Source organism: Micromesistius poutassou, assembly GCF_964030765.1.
Source record: "Micromesistius poutassou genome assembly, chromosome: 4".
Classification (NCBI taxonomy): domain Eukaryota; kingdom Metazoa; phylum Chordata; class Actinopteri; order Gadiformes; family Gadidae; genus Micromesistius; species Micromesistius poutassou.
The window spans coordinates 5009941-5032345 of record NC_140274.1 but is presented as its reverse complement, the minus strand read 5'-3'; the positions used below and the strand labels follow the sequence as shown (position 1 = coordinate 5032345).

The following is a 22405-nucleotide window of genomic DNA, read 5'->3' as shown; positions in this document are numbered from 1 at the left end:
TCATTGTTATTGTTAGCTAAATTACGTGGTACAAATACTATAGTCTTTTCGTTCGGTTCTAGCCCTACTATTGAGACGGAGAACCGAACGAAAAGACTACAACCAAACGTAAACAGCCCCCCTTTCCGTTTCCGGCCAACGAGTCTTCCAACAGAAATCAATGGGATAACATTTTTATAATTGTAATGAGTAACGATTCAGCACATGAAAAATGTATTTGAGTAAAAGTATTAAACTCAAAAATCAAAAATATGTAGTGAAAAAAAAAATAAATGCAGTGAAGTAAAAGTGGAAGTAGGAGAAAAAAATAGTAGTAAAGTACAGATACAGCCTTTTAGTACTTAAGTACAGTAGTGAAGTAGTTCTACTTCGTTACTATACATCTCTGGGTGTACGATGCATCTCGAACACAGCATAAATGCATTGTTTAGGCCGGAATTTGTGTGAGTCTGTGAGTATGTCTCATCCGGACCAGCTTCCTGAGCTTCCGCAACAGGAGCTCTCGGAAGCGGTCTCCCATGAGGAAGTAGAACACGGGGTTGATCACGCTGTGGAGGAACGCCACCGGCCTGGTCACGATATACAGCGCCTTGATGTACACCCTGGTGCACTGGCTCAGCCCCGCCCAATGCGCGCGGGCCGCGATCTGCACGTTCCGCATCACGTGGTACGGCGTGTAGAGCACCAGGAATATGACGGCGGCCGCCCGGACCACCCGCACGGGCCGGCGGTACGAGGTGTTCTGGCCCTGCAGCGCCTTCTCCTGGATGCGCAGCAGGAGCGTTATCCTGTGCGAGAAGACGCAGATCCCCACCAGGGGCAGGAGGTAGCCGGTCAGCGTCAGCCCCAGGCTGTAGCCCAGCGTGTCCTGGTCCGCCTTCAGGCTGGCAAAGTCCTTGCACATGCTCCAGTTCCCCCTGTGGTGGTCCTGGATCATGAGGGCGATCATGGGCGCCACTTGGACGTTGACGGCCAGCCAGCTCAGGCCAGTCACCACCAGCGCCGCCCTGCAGGTCAGGAGGTAGTGCAACTTGGTGGGGTGCATGACGAGCAGCAGGCGGTCCATGCTGATCCACACCATGAAGAGGATGGAGGAGTAGAGGTTCACGTGCAGGAGGTAGCGGTTGATGACGCACACAAAGGGGTTGGTCTCTGATTGGCCGTTGGCGTACAGGTAGGAGAGGCGTGGGAGTGTGCACAGGAAGACGAGGTCAGAGGCGGCCAGGTTGAATAGGTAAACATTAACGCTGCACCACTTAGGCAGACAGAAGATGTAACCGATGACAACCAGCAGGTTGCCAAGGAAACCGACGCAAAACTCGACCCCGTAGGAAGATGAAAGGTAGTATCGCTCCAGGAGGTCATCCACGGGCTGGCAATTATACTCCTGTAGAAGGGAGGAGAGGAGAGGAGAAGAGGAGAGAGGAGGGGAGGGGAGAGAGGAGAGAGGAGAGGAGAGGAGAGGAGAGGAGAGGAGAAGTGAGGAGAGGGGAGAGGAGAGGAGAGGAGAGGAGGGAGGAGAGAGGAGAGGAGAGCAGAGGAGAGGAGAGGAGAAGTGAGGAGAGGGGAGAGGAGAGAGGAGAGAGGAGGGGAGGGGAGAGAGGAGAGAGGAGAGGAGAGGAGAGGAGAAGTGAGGAGAGGGGAGAGGAGAGAGGAGAGAGGAGGGGAGGGGAGAGAGGAGAGAGGAGAGGAGGGGAGAAGAGGAGAGAGGAGGGGAGGGGAGAGAGGAGAGAGGAGGGGAGGGGAGAGAGGAGAGAGGAGAGGAGAAGTGAGGAGAGGGGAGAGGAGAGAGGAGAGAGGAGGTGAGGGGAGAGAGGAGAGAGGAGAGGAGAGGAGAGGAGAAGTGAGGAGAGGGGAGAGGAGAGAGGAGAGAGGAGAGAGGAGGGAGGAGAGAGGAGAGGAGAGCAGAGGAGAGGAGAGGAGAAGTGAGGAGAGGGGAGAGGAGAGAGGAGAGAGGAGGGGAGGGGAGAGAGGAGAGAGGAGAGGAGAGGAGAGGGGAGAGGAGAGAGGAGAGAGGAGAGAGGAGGGAGGAGAGAGGAGAGAGGAGAGGAGAGGAGAGGAGAAGTGAGGAGAGGGGAGAGGAGAGAGGAGAGAGGAGGGGAGGGGAGAGAGGAGAGAGGAGAGGAGAGCAGAGGAGAGGAGAGGAGAAGTGAGGAGAGGGGAGAGGAGAGAGGAGAGAGGAGGGGAGGGGAGAGAGGAGAGAGGAGAGGAGAGGAGAGGAGAGGAGAAGTGAGGAGAGGGGAGAGGAGAGAGGAGAGAGGAGGGAGGAGAGAGGAGAGGGGAGGAGAGGAGAAGTGAGGAGAAGGGAGAAGAGAAGAGGAGAGGATAAATTAGGAGACATGAGAGGAGAGGAGTGGAGGAGAAAAGAGAAGAGAAAAATGGAAAGCAAAGGAAAAGTCAAGGTTAAATAAAATCCTTCATTGTTCTTTAGAGATAATTGATTTCTGAATGATGACATGAAGACACTATAAAGGACAATATGGGTCAGGGTTACAAAGTCCTCATCTTACGACCATATTAAATAAATAACAGTGTATATCTAGACGATCTTACCATGCTGTCGTGTTGTGTAGCCGAAGTCAACTGCTTTAGAGGAGGTTTGGTTTGGTTTTGTTGTGACCAACAACAGCAGAGACAGACACCTGGGTGCCGAACACACGGTGTGCACCAATCACAAGTGTTGCAGGCGCCGGTTTATATCAAGGACCACACAATCGCCACAAGATACCAATATGCCCTCAAAGTTTGATGATACGCTTTTATAACGAGCCTATGCAAATAAGATGCCGGGGAGGCAATTTTTATATTACCGTCCACCTATCTCATATTCATATTAAATTTGAATCATCATGCCTGTTTATTATGTTTGTATTGCCCAAGCAGATTATAAACATGAAACCGATGGTAGAAGACAGCTTCATTAAAAAGTGGACGTTAATGACTCCATATTTATCATGAGTAATCTTGATGAATGACGTTTCCCTTGCTTGTATAATTACATGACCTTAATTATATTATTTCGGTGTGATGAATGGCAGTCTTACGAACACAGATTGATTGGTTAATATGTTGCAGGTTCACGAGTGTCTGGTAATACAGACATGGCCAACAAGGCATGCTGAATGTGTTTTTACCCAAAACATAATGTAACACACAAGCACTCTTTGTGTTCAAGGCAATTTGAATGATCAATGAGACCTCAGTAAAGTTATTTTTGAGTACATTTATGCTTTGTATCTTTTGCAGAATAGTACAGCCATGGTTAGCATGGCGCTAAACAAAACAGAACTATAGAGTCCAAAACACTGTGTGTGTAACATGGGACAGGAGTTGTTTTATAGTCAACACCGATGAATTCAAAACCAACTTGTACACACTTTTTCACCCACCCACCCAATCATAATGTCGCCGACCCTGGCTTCATTAATGTTAATCAACATTCAATCCTGGGGTTCGAATCCTGCATAGGGCGGGTCTATGTGAAATCCTCCACATCCTGTAGGTGTTTGAGGTGCGTGTTTCCAGTTCCTTTGATACATCGCTGCTTCGCTGCAGGGCCATCTCAATCAGGCACTGCAGCTCTGCGGACAGAAACTCAAACTGTTCAATAGAAATAAAGCTTGGTAAAGTGGAGAAATGGTAACTGAAATGGTCTATGAATGGTCTATGAATAAAGATGAGTTGAAAATATTGAAATAGTATCTTAAGTATTGTAAAAACCCTCAAAGCATTTCTCTTTAAGGAGGAAAGAAAGTCCTTCTGCCTACCGATAGAATGTGTTTTTTTTCACCACAGCTTGGCACCCAACAACCGCAGATTATTTGTGTTTATATTTTATTACTTGGATATATTGACAGTGTAACTAAAGCCCCAGGTAAACTACAGGATCTGAAATACAATTTTTCCCATCAGTATCCGCAGCACACCACAGTGTATTTTGGCAATAGAGCCTTGAATCTTTGTTATCCTTACAGCAAACACTGTTCTCCTGCTAAGGAACAGAGCGAGAGAGAGAGAGAGAGAGAGAGAGAGAGAGAGGAGAGGCTGAAGGAAGCACCTCTCGAGAGATAAAGACTAAACTCTAATTTCCTAGAGGCCTACCTCTGGTATACTTGTTTATATAACCAAAAGGGGGATTTAGAAATGGAAAAGCATTACATTCATACAAACCAACCGACAAAACAACATTTGCAGCGATTCCTGAGAAAATATTTTTGTCCTCAAAATATTCTTTTGATTTGAACTTTGTTTGAACTGTTTTTTTTTTTTTACCTTAGCCCTCTGCTGGAGGATAATTGCCTCTCATGCTCTCTCTCTCTCTCTCTCTCTCTCTGCCCCCCCCCCCTCTCTCTCTCTCTCTCTCTCTCTCTCTCTCTCTCTCTCTATTGTCGGTGGGTTTTGTACAGAAAGGTTTACTTCTACATTGCTGAATTGTAGTGTGATTGACTATATGGATTTATATGGATTCTATGTATTTTTACTTTTCCTTGATTAGTGTGTACTTCCAAAAACCTACCATGTTACACTTACTCAATCCCTCCCTTGCTCTCCCTTCCTCCCTCTGTAACCTGCCTCACTCTCTGCTTGTAATACTTCTTCAATACGATCTTTCCTCAGCAGAGGGCAGTATAAGCCCTCAAACTATGTTCCGCTGCCTCATCTCTGCAACATCTCTTTTCATCTCTCTCAACAATTATTTTAAAATCAATTAAGATGTGCAATAAAAAAGGACGCAACAGCATCATGTGGTTATAATGATAGTGCAAAGCTATTTTCAATAGCTATATACTCTGATTCTGATTATTGTTAATTGTATTATCATTATTATTATTATTATTATTATTAGACTATCAATGCCAGAGAGAATAATTCCAGAGGTTCCCTTCTGGGATTTATGAAGCACATCTTATGAACATTAGAATAGTGAACATCTGCTTCAGCCAGGATCAGCCCAGGACAAGCTAGGAGTCGCTCACCATAACACTGCAGGCTGCAGTAAAGGTAAGCTAGGACGCTGGGACCCAGCTGAGCTAACACCCCCTGAGGTGGACCGGTGACGGAGTGACACATAAGAGAGAAGGGAGGCATGTGTCCAAATGCTCTCATAACTCTGTGTGTGTGTCTGTGTGTGTGTGTGTGTGTGTGTGTGTGTGTGTGTGTGTGGCCTATTAGCAGACCTAATAGATAAATAAATAGACAAATAAATTAACCTTGTCCATCGTGATAATCAAAACGACCAATTCAAAAGAGGCATGTGTGTCATGAGATTCTATTTAAAGTCCAGTGTGAATCCCATGTCATGTTCTCAACATGTGTGTGTGTCCATCCATGCGTGTGTGTGTGTACATGCATGTGTGCGCGTGCGTGCGTGTCTGTGCATGTGAGGACTGATTGAGTTTGGGTAGCATGTTGGCCTCTTTGCAAGTGAGTGTTCCCATTAGTCTCTGATGGTTCACACTGTCCCACTTCGGCAAGGTGACACACTTAGAGAGCTATCACCACCACAGCCCCTGACTAATTACCCAACATGGCAGCACATAGTTCATATATATAGATATATATGTAGATAGATATAAATATATCTATATATATATGAACTATCACAAGATTCTATTTAAAGTCCAGTGTATAGTGTGTATAGTGTGGCCAGTATAGTATAGGTAGATAGATAGTATGAATATATATACATGTATACATATATATATGTTGACTATACCATGCCGTCAATATATATCGTGATGTGTGTATGTGGGTGCGTGTGTGTTCATGTGTGTTGAACTAACCTTCTTCATCATGATAATCAAAACGACCCAATGAGATGAGAGAGAGAGAGAGAGGAGAGAGAGCGAGAGAGCGAGAGAGAGAGAGGGGGGGGAGAGAGAGAGAGAGGGAGAGACGAGGAAGGGAGAGAGAGGGTGAGAGGAGAGAGAGAGAGAGAGAGGGTGAGAGAGGGTGAGCGACGGAGAGAGAGGGCGAGCGAGAGAAAGAAAGGGAGAAAGAGAGAGAGAGAGAGGGTGAGAGAGGGAGTGAGAGGGCTAGCGAGAGGGAGAGAGAGAGAAAAACAGAGAGATAAAAAGTAAAAGTGAGAGAGGGAGAGTTATTAAGTGATATCTGTATGGGGTTTTCTTTCATACGACTTGTACCGAAGATTCTCAAGTTAGGCATCTTTCATACGGTTGACAGTACAATCACTACCTCCACTACCTCTTGTGTCTGACCTCTCTCTGCCCTCGCTCTCTCTACATTATCATCTAGGTCGTGCTTCATCTCTCCCTGCTACTCCACGCTACCTCCTCCCAACACCGCATTCTCTGCCTCACACACACACACGCACACACGCACACACACCCACACACACACACACACACACACACACACACACACACACACACACACACACATAAACACAGACACATAAACACAGACACACACATTCTATTTTTCTCATTTTGCAATATACTTCCATTGAGTCAGCTTGAGTATCAGTGTTTCAATAATTCATCTTCTGTTTCCAGGGGGTCGTCTGGCTGCCATGCCCGGCCAGGGACCCAGAAAAGAGAGTAGAGCTGCCTGATCCTTAAGCTCTGTCTGAGGCTAGCAGCGATGATCATATCCACACAAAATAGTTTCATCCTGTTTCGTAAAATGTTCCCCAAAAGTAAAACAAGGCCACCACTACGCAACTGTTTTACAAATGTGTTCCTGCTCTGTTGATGTTCTTCACCAAAATAAATCCTGTTTTCCAATCAACCGTTGAGATGAGCAGGGATATTCTCTCCCACTGAAATATACTTAACCTCACGAGTGAAAGGGATGCTCATTCATGGCATCTCCGTTAATAACACACACACACACACACACACACGCACGCGCACGCACAAACGCAAGTACGCACACTCACACACACACACACACACACACACACATTACACGTACACACACTTACACATAGACACACAGCCACACACACACACACACACACACACACACACACACACTTACACATAGACACACAGCCACACACACACACACACACACACACACACACACACACACACACACACACACACACACACACACACTTACACATACACACACTTACACATAGACACACAGCCACACACACACACACACGCACACTTACACATAGACACACAGCTACACACACACACACACACACAACCACACACGCACTCCTGCACAGCCTCTTAAATATCCCTTATTCTGTGCATATTATCCTGGTCGGCCGTGATATTTCATTTTCATGCTCAGTCGCCCGAGCGTCGGAACTGGGGTCTTGTTTTACACACGCTGCTGGTGTATGCTGCGTCAGGCTTCCTCAGCGATGCCGATATGATTGCCCCCCCCCCCCACTCCCCCCGCCCCCGCCCCCCCCGCCCCCCCCCCCCCCCCCCCCCCCCCCCCGCCATGCGGTCCGAGGATGCGTACGTTCTGAACCTGCAGGAGGTCGGCCGCGCGTCAGCTAATTGCTACGCTGGAAGCTTGACGCATCGCTAAGTCTAAACAATGACCTCAGCAGGGGCCAACATTCACCTGGCATGTAGCGCCGCACACAGCGGGCGGGGGGAGGCGGTGTGAGCGCAGCGGGGCCCTGTCCTGGTCCACTGCGCCAATCACCGGATTAGCAGTAACAAACCGCACAGCTATTAGGCTACGTCATGAGAGCACGCGCGCGTGTGTGTGTGTGTGTGTGTATGCCTGCGCGTGTGTTTGTGTGTGTCTGTGAGTGTGTGCGTGTGTGTGTCAGTGTGTGCGTGTGTGTGTGTGTGTGTGTGTGCGCATGTGTTTGGGTGTGTCAGTGCGTGTGTGTGCGTGTTCACCGGCTTCCAAATGTGATGCGCGACAGACATTTAATTAAAAGCAAACAATAACAACAACAGCGTCAATGTTAAGACACTGATATCGCACGCAGCAAACTGCGAGTAATCACAAAAAGGAGCCAATGCAGTCGCACGAGGAAGCAGTTTCCGTAGAAACCCGTCCCCCGTCTAATTTGCGGGAGCTGATGTGTGGCCTGCCGAGGTGCGTTCTTAATGCTAACAGCTGTTTGTGATTTGTTTGATTTGTTTGCGTCCTCGTCCTTGTTGGGGGAGACGGCGTGAATGACTATGTTCCATTTAGCTGGTGGCAGCTCTCCATTTTCCCACAGAAGCTGTTCTAGCAATTTTTCCCTTCTTTTATTAAGCCCAATAAACAATGTAATAGCAGCGGTGTTGTTCTTCTGCGCACGTGCACACGCACACACACACACACACACACACATCTATACAAAAGCCAGAAATGCACACACACACACAATCCAGAGAAACACACACACATGCACACACGCACGGACACACATACTCACACACGCATACACACTCACATACAGACAAACACACACACACACACACACCCACCCGCACACACACACACACACACACACACACACAACCACAAACACATATACACACACACACACACACACACACACACAGACACACACGTGGTCCCACCATGTCACACACACACACACACACACACACACACACACACATCTATACAAAAGCCAGAAATGCACACACACACACACACACAATCCAGAGAAACACACACACATGCACACACGCACGGACACACATACTCACACACGCATACACACTCACATACAAACAAACACACACACACACACACACACACGCACACACACACACACACACACACGCACACACACACACGCACACACACACACACACACACACACACACACACACACAACCACAAACACATATACACACACACACACACACACACACGCAGACACACACGTGGTGTCACACACACACACACACACACACACACACACACACACACACACACACACACACACACACACACACCTCTCTTAGGTCCTCTGTTTCTCTAGCAGTGTGTGCAGCCATTGCGGATGTGAGCAGAGCAGCACCAGAGAACCAGAACAATGTCCGGCCTGTTCCAGAGGCTTTCCTCGGTGATGTCACCCGGGTGTTTAAAAACAGCTAAACATAGGGTGGCTGCAACAAGTTAATTGTATGAAAGCCACATTGTAGCGGTCAGGGTGAGGTAATGGATGGGCGGCACAGCCCTAACCAACCAATCCTGTGATTAGAAAGGGTTTATACTGGAGCTCAGAGGGGGGAGAGGTGGTGGTGGTGTTGATGGTGGTGGTGGTAGTGTAGGGGTGGTGGTGGTGGTGGAGGAGGTGATGGTGATGGTGGTGGTGTTGATGGTGTAGGAGGTGGTGGTGGGGGTGATGGTGATGGTGATGGTGGTGGTGGTGGTGGTGGTGATGGTGATGATTGTGGTGGTGGTGATGGTGTAGGGGGTGATGGTGATGGTGGTGGTGATGGTGGTGGTGATGGTGTAGGGGTTGATGGTGGTGGTGGTACTGGTTATCAGATGGCCTGCTGAAGTTCACTGCACCTTTCCTGCTCAATGGGGACACATCAGCAACTGCTGTCACTCCATCACTTGGCCTGCATTGGCATCTCAGTCAGTCCAGCTGGACAGGAAGAGTGGGCGGGGCTGAGAATGCAAAAAAAATCTCCATGCACATCTCTACCGTATTGACAACCCCAATCCTCCAACTCCAGGTCCTCTCCTCAGCATCCTCTTCCCCTTTATCCTCCTCCTCCTCCTCCTGCTGCTCCACCACCACCTCCTACTCCTCCTCCATACCCTTCACCACCTCCTCCTCCTGCTCCACCACCACCTCCTACTCCTCCTCCATACCCTTCACCACCTCCTCCTCCACCTCCTACTCCACTACCAGCTCCTCCATACCCATCTCCACCTCCTCCTCCGCCACCACCACCTCCTACTCCACCAACTCCTCCTCCCTGCCTTCTCGTCCTCCTCCACCACCACCACCACCACTACCACCTCCTCCTCTCCGACCTGCTTCTCCTCCACCACCACCACCTCTCCCTCCTCCTCCTCTCCAACCTGCTTCTCCTCCACCACCACCTCTCCCTCCTCCTCCTCCTCTCCCACCTGCCCCTCCACCACCGCTACCTCCTCCTCCTCGCCGACCTGTTTCTCCTCCATCACCACTTCAACTTACACCTCCTCCTCCGCCTCCACCTCCTCCTCCTCGCCGACCTGCTTCTCCTCCAGCCCCACCACCTCCTCCCCCTCCGTTCCTTTCATTCCCCTCCAGGCTCAGCATCATTTCGCTCATCATTTCAATTCTCTGGAGGTGTTGTCTGGTTACCCCCACCAGCCTCCGCCTTACCCATCACGGCAGAGCTCACACGTTCTGCCAGAGACAGCGTGGCGGGCTGGTGCTGACGGTGGTGGAGGTGGTGATCGGCCTGTCAGGTTCACCATCTGGACCAGTGGCTTGTCACATGAACGGCTGCTTAATTGGCGTCATGTCGTATTGGGGGAGGAGGGGGGGGGGCGCTATCAAAAAACTCACAGAGAGACATACAAGACGGACGCCCCCGATATCAGTCGACACAATGAAGGTTGAGTACAGACCCGTTTATTTACATTCAAAAGATAATGTATCCTTGAATCGATGTACGGGCAGATAAATCAGCAAACCCGGTTGGTTAGGAGCCAAGCATAAAGAGGGCCGGCCTACTTAGCGAATTAAACGGCGAGGTAAGGTGTCACGGGCAAAAGTACGAGGAGAACGACGCACGCCGACAAACAACGGACCATGCATCATGGTGTCGCCGTGCTCCGGGAGGAACACAAACACGCCCTCAAGTGTACACCCACTTGATGAATCCCTAGCATCACGACCTGACGAGGTGAGGTAATGACTTCACTCCGGGGGGGGTGCCAGGGTGCCCGGCGCTCTCTGGCGGTCTCCGTGTGCGTTGGCACGGGGGCGGGGAGGACGCAGGCAGCCCGGCGTTGGTTTGAACAGCCGACCCTCTCCGGGTGAAGGGCGAGAAAGCGTCTCGGTATTGGACAGTGAGCCACGAGTCCGTAAATAAGAGATGCTTTGGAATTCAAACGTGGAACGTTGGAACATGGTTCTCGTTGCTTGGATGTGAAGCGCCGAGCCAAGAGTTACATAATACACAGACTTGTTGTTTTGGATTGCGATTTTGCGATTGCGGAAATGCAACACAAAATGTTATCTTGTTTTGGATTGCGATTTTGCGATTGCGGAAATGCAACACAAAATGTTATCTGAGAGTACTCTGTTAATGCCCTCGCCCTTGGCTATAGAGTCACGAAAAGAAAGATGCGGGTTAGATCCCCGATGTGCTCACACTGGCTCACCTCTACCTGCTTCTCAATCACATGTAACCGAATGCACGCTAAGGGCCCTAGTTAGACGGTCTAAAACGCAGACGTCAAGGCGCAAAGTCAAAGTACTCTGTGGGAGGTTCTACGGCGCTGTTGCTATTATGACGGCGAGATAAATGAGCTTTGCGCCCGGCGCAAATCTAAAAAGGGTTGGGCTGAAACCTGTAGGTGTGTTTTGGGCGTAACGTGCAGTAAACCAATGAGAGTTCCACCTGCCAACCCCTTTAAGACCCAGCGCATTTGACTTGGCGAGTTGATAGACAGCGCGTTTGCAGTCTCCGCTGAGACAGATGCATGACCACATGAAATTCAAACTTCAAATGGCTCAGTTTATGGGCAAATAATAGGCATAATTCACACATGGAATAGCGTTTTCTTCTTCAGAAACACTGATTCGTCATGTAAATTGCGGCAAAGACAACTTAACACATATAGGCCTATGATATGCAGACGCGGTCCTCGATGGTCGTAACTGTGGGTCTATTTAATGATATGCGCCAATACATTAACAAACATTGTTTGTTACCAGTATTATATACATTATCGTTATTGACTTGTGTTCATAATATGCATGTGTCCCCCCGTTAATATACATAGCCATGGACTGTATTATGCGTTACGTGTTTAGTTTGCGTGTGTTTAAACAGATGGGTGCGCACACACACGCGCGCCAAGCATCACCCGCATTCATTCATTCTTTTAAACACTCACTCGCGGTAAAACTATGTTTTCTCACGATCAAATACTCATCAATCCTAAAAGTAATGGGCTTGTACACAATGTCTGTGTCAAGAACATATGTGATTGATGTACGGTGTTTGCAGATGCATTGATTTAAAAGTAGGCCTACAACTTACCGCTGTATCAGCTGTTCTTTCCCAAATCATTTAACCAACCATTTACCCTAAAACAAGATTCTGTTTTGGAAGCCTGGAATATACTTTGCTCGAATGTATTATTGTTATTATTATTATTATTTTAAGGCATGCCATAGCCTACTATACTTGATTCATGTTCATTCATGCAGCCCTATTGAAACACAATCCACACGCTATTTCTATGCAGTTTCACACGTATGAATAATCTTTGACATCATAATATTTAAATCAGGTTAATAGTTTGCATGTTTGTGCTGTGTATAGCCTACGTGTGTGTAAGCGTAGGCTATGTTGTAGTTCCGACCTGCCACGGCACGTCAAAATAGCAACAACAACTGCGCTATCCGCTATAGACCAGGTCTTTTTCGGTCAGTGGCGCAATTGCATTGGCGTTTGGCATTTTTTAGGTCACAAAAATAGCACCAAGTATCATTTGCGCCGGAACACGCCCCTGCTTGTCGCCGACACGCCTCTCCAGGCGCAAGTGTAGAGGCGCCTGGTTGCTGCGGGGGAAAATCAGCTTTGCGCCGGGTGCAAACTAGCAACGACACATGCGTCGGTGTAGAAAGTCAATTGCGCCGGGCGCAAGATAGGGCCCTAAGTCTGTTAATACATGACCCGACAGTATTCTCCAGCTGTATCCAACTCACATGGTCTGCAAAGGGGCAGATTACATGTTGAACGGTGTCTGAATGGCTGCCTGGGTGCTGTGGTCTGTCGTGGTTAAGTAGGGGGTTGGAGATGAGTCGTGGATTTGTTTCCACTCAACACCAGATCCCCTGATGTGGCCAGCTCTGCTGGAGAAGCGGCCATGCTTCCTGTTCGACTTTTTGCATGGTCACCCTCGGCTTCCCCCAGCTCCTCCGCTCTCTCACTCTCCCTTTCACCCTCTTCCTCTCTCTCTCTCCCTCTCCATCCCACATTTCCCTCTCAAGCCCTCTCTCCCTCTTACTCTCTCTCCGTCTCACCCGCTCCCTCTCTCTCTCTCTCTCTCTCTCCCCCCTCTCCTCCTGTCTCCCTGACTCCCTCTCTCTCTCTCTCCCCCCCCCTCTCTCTCTCTCTCCCCTCTCTCCCCCTCTCTCTCTGCCCCCTCTCGCCCCATCTCCCTCTCTCGCTCTCTTTCTCTCTCTCTCTCTCTCTCTCTCTCTCTCTCCCCCTCCCTCTCTCCCCCCCTCCATGTCCTCCCCAAGTGGCCACTACGAGTGACATGATGCTAATGTCTCAGCTGGCCGCTCCGCAGCACACCCACAAAAGGGAACATCAATGTAGGGACAGAGCAGCGCCTACCCCTCCATATCCCTAGCAGAGCCACATCGTCTCCCCCTTTCTCCACTCCCCCCCTGGCTTTAACCTCTCTCCCCACTGCGCTGTCTACCTCGCTCTACTTAATTCCTCTACCTCTCCCCACCTTTCCCTACCTCTCTTTCCCCTTTTACCGCTACCTCTGTCTTTACCTCGGTTTCCACCTCTCTCTCCCTCGCCCTCTCTCTTTCTCTCTTCCTCTCTCCCTCTGACTCTCCCTCTCACCCTCTGCCTCTCTCTCTCTTCATCTCTCCCTCTCCCTCTCACCCTCTACCTCTCTCTCTTTCTCCTCCTCTATCTCTATAGTCATCTACCCCTCTCTCTCTCTCTCTCCCTCCATGTCTCTCTCTCTCTCTCTCTCTCTCTCTCTCTCTCTCTCTCTCTCTCTCTCTCTCCATGTCTCTCTCTCTACCCCTCTCTCTCCACCCTCTACCCCTCTCTCTCCACCCTCTAGCTTGTCCCGGGCAGACTGTGGAGCATATGGCCCGTCCTGTGACATCACAGGCCGTTGCTGGGTGATTCAGCAGCCAGGATTAGATTAAACTCCTAACTCCTGGCTGACACGCCGCCCTTGAGTTATGTCGCGGTGGGGAAGGGATCAGTGTACGTGTGAGCAGGGTTCAAGGTAAATTAGATGGGCTTTTTCCTCTTGCTCTAATGGATTTACATCCAAAGTAAGCCCGTCTCTGCCCCAGGCCGCGTCCTTCTGTTGTGGGGTTGTAATGCACAAATAAAACGCTGAGAAGAATTATGATCATTTTTTTTCACCCCCCCCCCCTCAACCACCATGTGTTGCTATCCCAATCAGACAGCTGCAAAGAGTGTTTTACACCTCTACACCTCTACCTCTCTATCTCTCCCTGTCTCTCTCTGTCTGTCTCTCTCTCTCTCTCCCTGTCTCCCTGTCTCTCTCTCTCTCTCTCTCTCTCTCTCTCTCTCTCTCTCTCTCTCTCTCTCTCTCTCTCTCTCTCTCTCTTATTCATTCGTTTTCTTCATAACCTGACGCACAACCTTCCAAAACATCCAAAGCAACCAGCCTGGGCCTCACAGCCCCCCAGCCTCCTCCGATGTCCAGACTAACCATCATCACCCCCTCAACATGATCCCTGATCCTGGCCGTGGATCGGGGGGGGCACCACGGCGACATACATTATCGGCAGAAAAGCAGCGAAAAGCAATTAGTCTGATGAATGGAACGGACGTGAGCTAAAGGGGCCCGGCGCCGCCCAACACACCGACACGCCGACGTCAACGCCGACGTCCACGCCGTGCCGCCGCGTCTGAGCCTCCTCTCTCTCCCGCCCTTTATCACAGCGCGTCTCGCGGGGGACGCGACAGTGGGGGGTAACTGGATGCCTAATAGCAGAGAGCGTGCTGCCGCAGTCGAATCACTTGTTTGTGGCGACGCGTGGTGATTCACGATCACCGGGGGAAAAAAACAAGAGCGAGGAAGCGACCGTGGACAGCTGTCCTCGCATGAATTAGGGACGGAAGAGTTAAGATGTTCTTTCTCTCCGCTCCTGGGTTTGCGTCGGCTTTTTCCGAACTCTGAAGTTCATCCCGAAGTTAATCGTCTGATTGAGTTAATCAGAAACCAACTACAAATTCAATGTAGTTGAGAATTTATGTTAACTACACTGTGTCTGCTTTTTCTACACAAAAAGCCTACACAATGGAGTGAGAATCAATTCTAATTCAAATTCTCAAACTACTTCAAACTACCTGATAACTACCTGAAATAGATTCTAACTACCTGGATTTAAACCTGAGCTGTGTCGCATTCCCTGCCTCTTGTTCAGTCGCTCGTCTTGGCCCACGTCTTGCTGTGACCTTTAACCTGATGACCTTTGTGAAACCCAGCCTACATCCGCCCCCACACCCTCTCTCTCTCTATCTCGATATCTCTCTCAACCTCTACCTCTCTCTCTCTCTCTCTCTCTCTCCTACCCTCTCTCTCTGTCTCTCTGTGTGTCTCTCTCTCTCTCTCTCTCTCTACCCCCCTAGCTTGGCCAAGGCCGACCAAGCCTCCATGCAGTGGCGGTTTTAGGTACGGGCAATGCGGGCAGCCCAGGGCGGCATTACTGGGGGGGGCGGCACGAGCACACGGGAAAAAAAAGATCGTCAACAACTTTCCGGGGGGGGGGGGGGGGGGGGGGGCATGGAGGGGGTCTCACCCGGGGCACAATTCAATGTAGAACCGCTACTGCCTCCATGCACCTTTACTGTTGTTTCGTCCTCTGCACCTGAAATCGGAATAAGAGGAAAAACACTGGAAACTCTCTCCACACCGACTGAACGAGCAGATGGAGCTTATTTCGTTTAGTGTCGAACGTCCACCAGATGTGCTAAAAAAAAAAAAAAAATCCGGCCGTTACCAATAGTGAGGTGTTTCCTTTCCATCCGGGCGCTTATGAATTATTTAAATGAATTTGGAATGGCGTCTTTTTGCGTTGCTGCGCGGCGGTCCGTCTCTATATCAGCCTGACTTTGTGGTGTGCTGTTTTGTCCCCGTCCCCTCTGCCGTTGAATGCGCAGTAGGGAGAACATTATTTGTGTTCTTCACAATCATTTCTGTGTTCTCAGCTCTGCCTCCGAAGGACATGCTTGTGTGTCTGTGCGAGACACACACAAAGCATACGCGCACACACACACACACACACACACACACAGGCTTGTACATGTACACACAGAACCACACACACACGCACACACACATGCACAAATGCGTGTGCACACACACATACACACACACACACACACACACACACACACACACACACTCACACACCTGGCTCAGATCATTGTAGGAATCTGCTCAGTAACCACAGAGGGTGAAACAGATGTGGTGCAGAGTGGCCAGGAGGAGGGAGACGGAGAGGAGAGGTGCGGTGCTGCAGATGAACTGCTTTAAATGCAGATAGCTGCTGCACTCAAGACGTCCAACGCCAATACCCAACTGTAACAAATACCTCCAGGATTTAATTAAGCCTCGATAACTCGCCTAAATGAAGGAAAAAAAAACACGGCCGGGGTTGTTTTTGTGTTTGATTTCTGCTACTGTGCGTCACATTAATTCCTCAAAATTCTCAATTGGCGTTTTCTTTGCTATTTTATTGTTTTGGCCACGGGCCAACCCTGGCAGCTCAGCGCGCTTTCGTTGGCCTGCTGACTCCACAAACAGCTCCACTACGTTCCTGAGGAGAGGAATTGCGCCGTTCCTTTCCACCGTGCTCCCACACAGTCGCACAGCCGAGACCCAAGAGCCCCCCCCCCCCCCCCCCCCCCCCCTTGTTGTTCCGGTCTTACTGTACGGAAAGAGAAAAACACACAGGTTTGCTCATGGTCGACCACGCTTTGTGTGCGTATGTGAGGGTGGTGGTGGTGGTGGTGGTGGTGGTGGTGGTGGTGGGGGTGGAGCTGAGACTGGGCCGAGTGTAGATGGATCTGCAGTATAAACAGCCCTCACTTTACCCCCCCCCCCCCCCCCCATGTCTCCCTGCGTGGGGTCACTCCCGGTGTGTGTCTGTGGCCGGCGTGGCGTGGCGTGGGCACACTGTGAGCGTCGGAAGGGGTCAGGTTTCACCAGAGACAAGAGCAGGCTTCGCTGTTGGCTTGGGCGTCGGTAGCGCGGCGCAAAACACAATCAAGGTAGGAAGCGTGACTAGCCGAGCAAGGAATTGAGTTAGCTCAGATCAGTCAGCTCTCATCTGGACCCGTCAGGAGACCGCTCATTCCCAGGCGTGGCTCTCTGCCTCTGTCTCTCCACCCCTCTTCTGGTCTCTCTCACTCCATCCCTCTTTGTCTCTCCTGCTCTCCTCCCTTTTTCTCCCTCTCTCTCTCCCTTCCTCTCTCTCCCTTCCTCTTTCTCTCTCCCTTCTTCTTTCTCTCTCTCTCTCTCTCTCTCTCTCTCTCTCTCTCTCTCTCTCTTTCTCCCTCTATCCATCTCTCTCTCCCTCTGTCCCTCTCTTTGTCCCTCTCTCCATGACCAACTCTCTTCCGCTCTCTCTCCCCCCCTCTCTCTCATCTTTCTCGGTCTTTCTCTCCCCCTGACTCTCTTTATGTTCCTCCCCTCTACCCCCCCCCTCTCTCTCTCTCTCTCACTCTCTGTCTCTACCATCTTTCTCACACATTACACATTTGCATGCATACAAATGTAAGCACCCTCATGCATCCATATATCACTAGACACACACACACACACACACACACACACACACACACACACACACACACGTGCACACACACACACACACACACACACACATCCAACACACTCTCACACACACACACACACACACACACACACACACACACACACATCCAACACGCTCACACACACACACACATGCTCACACACACACACACACACACACACACACACACACACACACACATCACTAAACACACACACACACACACACACACACACACACACACACACACACATCACTAAACACACACACACACACACACACACACATCAGCAGTAAAGCACATTATTGGAGTGGTACATCAGAACGCTGGTGACGGCGGACGCTTACTTATGAGCCGACGATGACAGGCAGAGTTGGGGTCAATGATTCAGCTGGGGGACGGGGAGGGGGGGGGTGGGTGGAGGGGGGACGGGACGGGGGACGGGCTCACCATGTTAAACGGCGGTAAGCTCCCTTACCGCGCCAGGCATCACGTCAGCCCTGCCGGACGGGACATGAACGTGTGGGGGGGGGGGGGAGGGAGCAGCCACTGGATGGCGGCCCGCCCGGGTACGGCTCTGCCTTAGAAGGCTGTGCTATGCGTAGTGGAAACGGACTTGTTTTTGCGCGGCGCGGCTAATGGCCCGTTCAGCAGCCAGCAGTGTGTGTGTGTGTGTGTGTGTCTGTGTGAGTGTCAACCCGTCATATTCCTGCTCCCCACGTGCCCTTTTTCTCTTGCCTTTCGCGTTGCCGGGCGTCGAACCCGCCGCTGTGCGCGAGTCCTGACAGCCGATTAAGGTCTTAATAAACACATTGTGGACGGCAGCATGTGTTCCTGGCAGCCTTTAGAAGGGGAGACTGATGCTTTGCTGTAGGGTACATGAGGAGTGCACATGTACATGCGCACACACACACACACACACACATACACAAACACACACAGACGCATACACACACTTGCTCACACATATACACACATAAACATATGCGGCACATGAGCTCACTCACATTGGATTTTGCATAAGCATACAACGAATGCATTTCGCCTCTCTGTGTAAATGAATAATTCAGGAACAACGCAGCAGAGCCAGAATACATACATACCGCCGAGTGCATTTCAACATGAACTCTTCTGTCGGTCGGCTTATCTTGTTTGCTGAGATATTACAGAGTGAAACTTTATACTAGGTGAATTGTTCCTATTTTGCATTGTGTGTCTTTCTCTAAATGCACACAAGACATTTCGGTGATATGTTGATTTATTAAAACACACACAGGTCCTAAAAGAAAGGTGAAATAATTAAGGGTCGGCCTTGTGGATTTTGTCAATGAAAGCTTATCCATATTTACAAAGCATAAAAATACTTGTATTCACTGTGGATGAATAAAGACGTTTACTGAGCTTTGTACGCCATCAAAACACGCATGAAAACGGTCCATAAAATAAACCATTGCCATCCTCTCAACAAGCACTCGCGACCATTCTCTCTCAGTCCCCATGTTGCCATCCAAGGTAATAGAACTTAAATGATGTTAACAAACAGAACTTTGTGTAATGCTGCGTAATTCCTTTTCATTCCGCCCCCTCCCCTGTATCCTGAGGCAGTGTGGGTAATGTAGTCTGGAGCATGTAGTCCCTGTCTGGGTGAAGGTCTCAGCTCTGTGCTACTAAGGGGATTGGATATGCTCTGCTAATGCTATTAGTGCTGCATCTGGGGATTACTGCCTCAAAAGCAGAAGGGGAAAGGGGCATGGAAAGTGAAAAATCTGTACGTTGGAGTGTGAAGCGTGTGACAGGGATTTGCATTCATGTATGGTCGTGTGTGTGTGTGTGTGTGTGTGTGTGTGTGTGTGTGTGTTCCTAGCTGTATTGGTTATAGGGTATGTGTAGCCTGTATGTGTGTGTGTGTGTGTGTGTGTGTGTGTGTGTGTGTGTGCGTGTGTGTGTGTGCGTGTGTGTGTGAGCGTGTGTGTGTGTGTGTGTGTGTGTGTGTGTGTGAGCGTGTTGGATGTGTGTGTGTGTGTGTGTGTGTGTGTGTGTGTGTGTGTGTGTGTGTGTGTGTGTGTGTGTGTGAGCGTGTTGGATGTGTGTGTGTGTGTGTGTGTGTGTGTGTGTGTCAGTGTTGGAGGAGAGAGAGAGAGAGCAAGAGCAGGGAAGAACTGAACATGAAGGGGACGTTCCTGCGAGCTAATGCACACAGACTCACACTAAAGTCGTTTTATTCCATTGCGCAGCGTCAGAGCCCCCAGGAATGCTGGTAATTATTCTATTAGGCCGGCCGGCACCTCTGGTAGCCTTATTTGTAGCTAAGAACGGATAGCAGCACTGTTTCAGTTAAGTGTTGTGTTTGACACGCAAAGGGTGAGCCATTTGCTGGCGTTGGTGTCAAAGGGACAACACAATCAGAGGGATGGGATGATGCTACGATTACTGTGTCTTGGGGAGAGAGAGAGAGAGAGAGGTAAACATAAGTACAGAGTGTTACTACTGCACATGTGGGACTGCTGCCGACAGTAGTTTGAGTCCATTGTGTTTGCAGCAATAGCCACAATACTTCCAAGTTTTCCTTTATAGGCGGGGAAATGATGATGGGAGTAAGGAGGAACAGGCAGGCTGCCACTGCTATATATATGGAATGCACCTTTGAGATAAAAATAGGAGTGAAAAACACTGTCGATGATCCCTGCCTTCAAAAGAAGTCCTGTATCCCGCCAACACCTTTGTTCTTTATTTCAGAGGTAACGTTGTGATGCGGTGGAGAGAAACCAGCCAATCCTCTTTTCAACCTAACGTCTACTGTCTTGCTTCCTGGGTTTCTCTGCTTCCTAGAGCCACGGCTGTGGCTGGGATGGTTAAGACACTGGGTAACCCCCCCACCCCCTCTCCCCCTCACCAGCACCCCCCACCCCCCACCCGTCACCTCCCCGTTGACTCATATCATGGGTGGAGTCAAGTCCTATTCGGTGAAGGCACGGCGGATGGTTTCAAAAGGAGGCTTTGACAGCAGAGCCTTACCTGGAGACCTCGGAGGGGCAATTAAAAAGTGCAAAAAAAAAGAAAAAATTTGGCGAACAGTTCCACGGGGAACATTGGGAGTGGAGAAACCTAAAGGGACCGAGCAGCAGACTCCCCTGCCTGACCCGACAGAGGTCTCCGCTGAGATGACCCACGGAGCGATATTTCACAATTTGTGTTTCACCGATTTATTCTGAATTTGGTGGTTTTATTTTTAGCGCGTTTTGAATGGGGCTTTGTCTCCAAACTGTCATGAAAGTAGTTCTAGGTGAGGCCTCCTGATATAGGACTGTAATATGGAGTTTAATCTTAATATAAGAAAGTAATCCAAACAAGTAAGTAATCTTAATATAAGTAAGTAATCCTAACAAGTAAGTCATCCTGTTATAGGTAACTAATCCTAACAAGTCATCCTGATATAGGTAAATAATCAAGTTAATTAATCCATGTCTAGTTAAGTTAACACATCATAAAGTAAAAGTCAATCTAATCAACGGTTCGAGGCGTCTGTTGTCTGATAGGTTTCATCAATCTCTGTACCTGTCTGGAAAATGTTCCAGTTCATCTTAACACCGTCTCCACCTTTTATTATCTTTCACACTCTTGGAATATTGTCTATTTTTACGACACACATTAATGTGTCTGCCTTTCTGTCCTGGTTGATAAAGAGGTCCACCTTATGAATATTAACCAACATTTTGACACCCACGGCAATGCCAAAGACTTCTCTCAATATGATGCAAGTGCTGTGTTTGTGGGTGTGTTTACATTTGTGTTTGTTTGCATGTGTGTGCACGCAGAATAGTTTGTAAGTGTTTGTATGCATGAGTGGTGTGCGTGGTGATGTCTGTGTGAGTGCGCGGGTTTTGCGTGGGCGTGTTTGTGTCAGTGCAAAAGTGTGTGTGTGTGTGTGTGTATCGGTTTGTGTACCTGCGTGAGTATCGGTGTGGTTCGGTGTGTATGCGTGCGCGTGCGTGTGTGTGTGTTTGCATCGGTGCGTGCATCTGCGTGTGTCTAACGTTGTGGTTTCGGTGTGTATGCGTGTGCGTGCGCGTGTGTGTACACTAGTATTCACAACCTGACTCTCCTCAAGGCTGGGTTTACAGTATAAATACCAGAACGACCTGCGCTGTCGGACCTCGTCGGCCCTCGCACCTCCGGCCTCCGGACCAGAGTGGATTGCCGAGTGGAGCCCTTCCAAACGAATGTTTTTCATCAGCATTCGTCTCCCTGGATCATTAAAAATAAATGTAAATTCTATGACTATGATCAAGTGGACTTTCGACAGTTCCCTCTACAGTACAAGTACTTTGTGCCCTGGTTTAAACCCGGCACGCAGTAAGGTCAGGTTGTACACAGAGCCATAAACAGGTTCAGGTGTGACCGAACATACAGTGTGCTGGAGTGAGTCTCCGAGGCGGACCAAGTCTGCAGTTTTACACTGCAGCAGCATTGCACCACTCGGCTGTGTCTTCAAAGACATTGCGTTGTTGTGCCAATGAAATGGCATTCCACTCTTTCCACGTGAAACGTCCAGAAACCTAGCGTGGTTGAACCCGAGTTCAGCCTTGCAGCTCAGAAACCCAGTCGAGGTTCAAAGGAATGTAAGAGTGTATTGTACCATTGTTGTGTTGCCGTTGTATTTTTCCACTCAAACAACCCTTATGTGGTATACATATAATCAATACGTGATTGTATTGATTATCTGC

At 49.4% G+C, this 22405-nt stretch overlaps 1 protein-coding gene across 1 annotated transcript; it reads right to left on the bottom strand.

Moving 5' to 3' along the window:
* Positions 1–427: 427 nt before the first annotated feature.
* On the bottom strand, positions 428–21912 carry LOC311342436 (succinate receptor 1-like; the record flags this gene model as incomplete). Its single annotated transcript, XM_084467267.1, has 2 exons — positions 428–1387; positions 21835–21912. The coding sequence occupies 2 exons, from the start codon at positions 21910–21912 to the stop codon at positions 428–430; spliced, it is 1038 nt and encodes a 345-aa protein (XP_084323393.1).
* Positions 21913–22405: the final 493 nt, after the last annotated feature.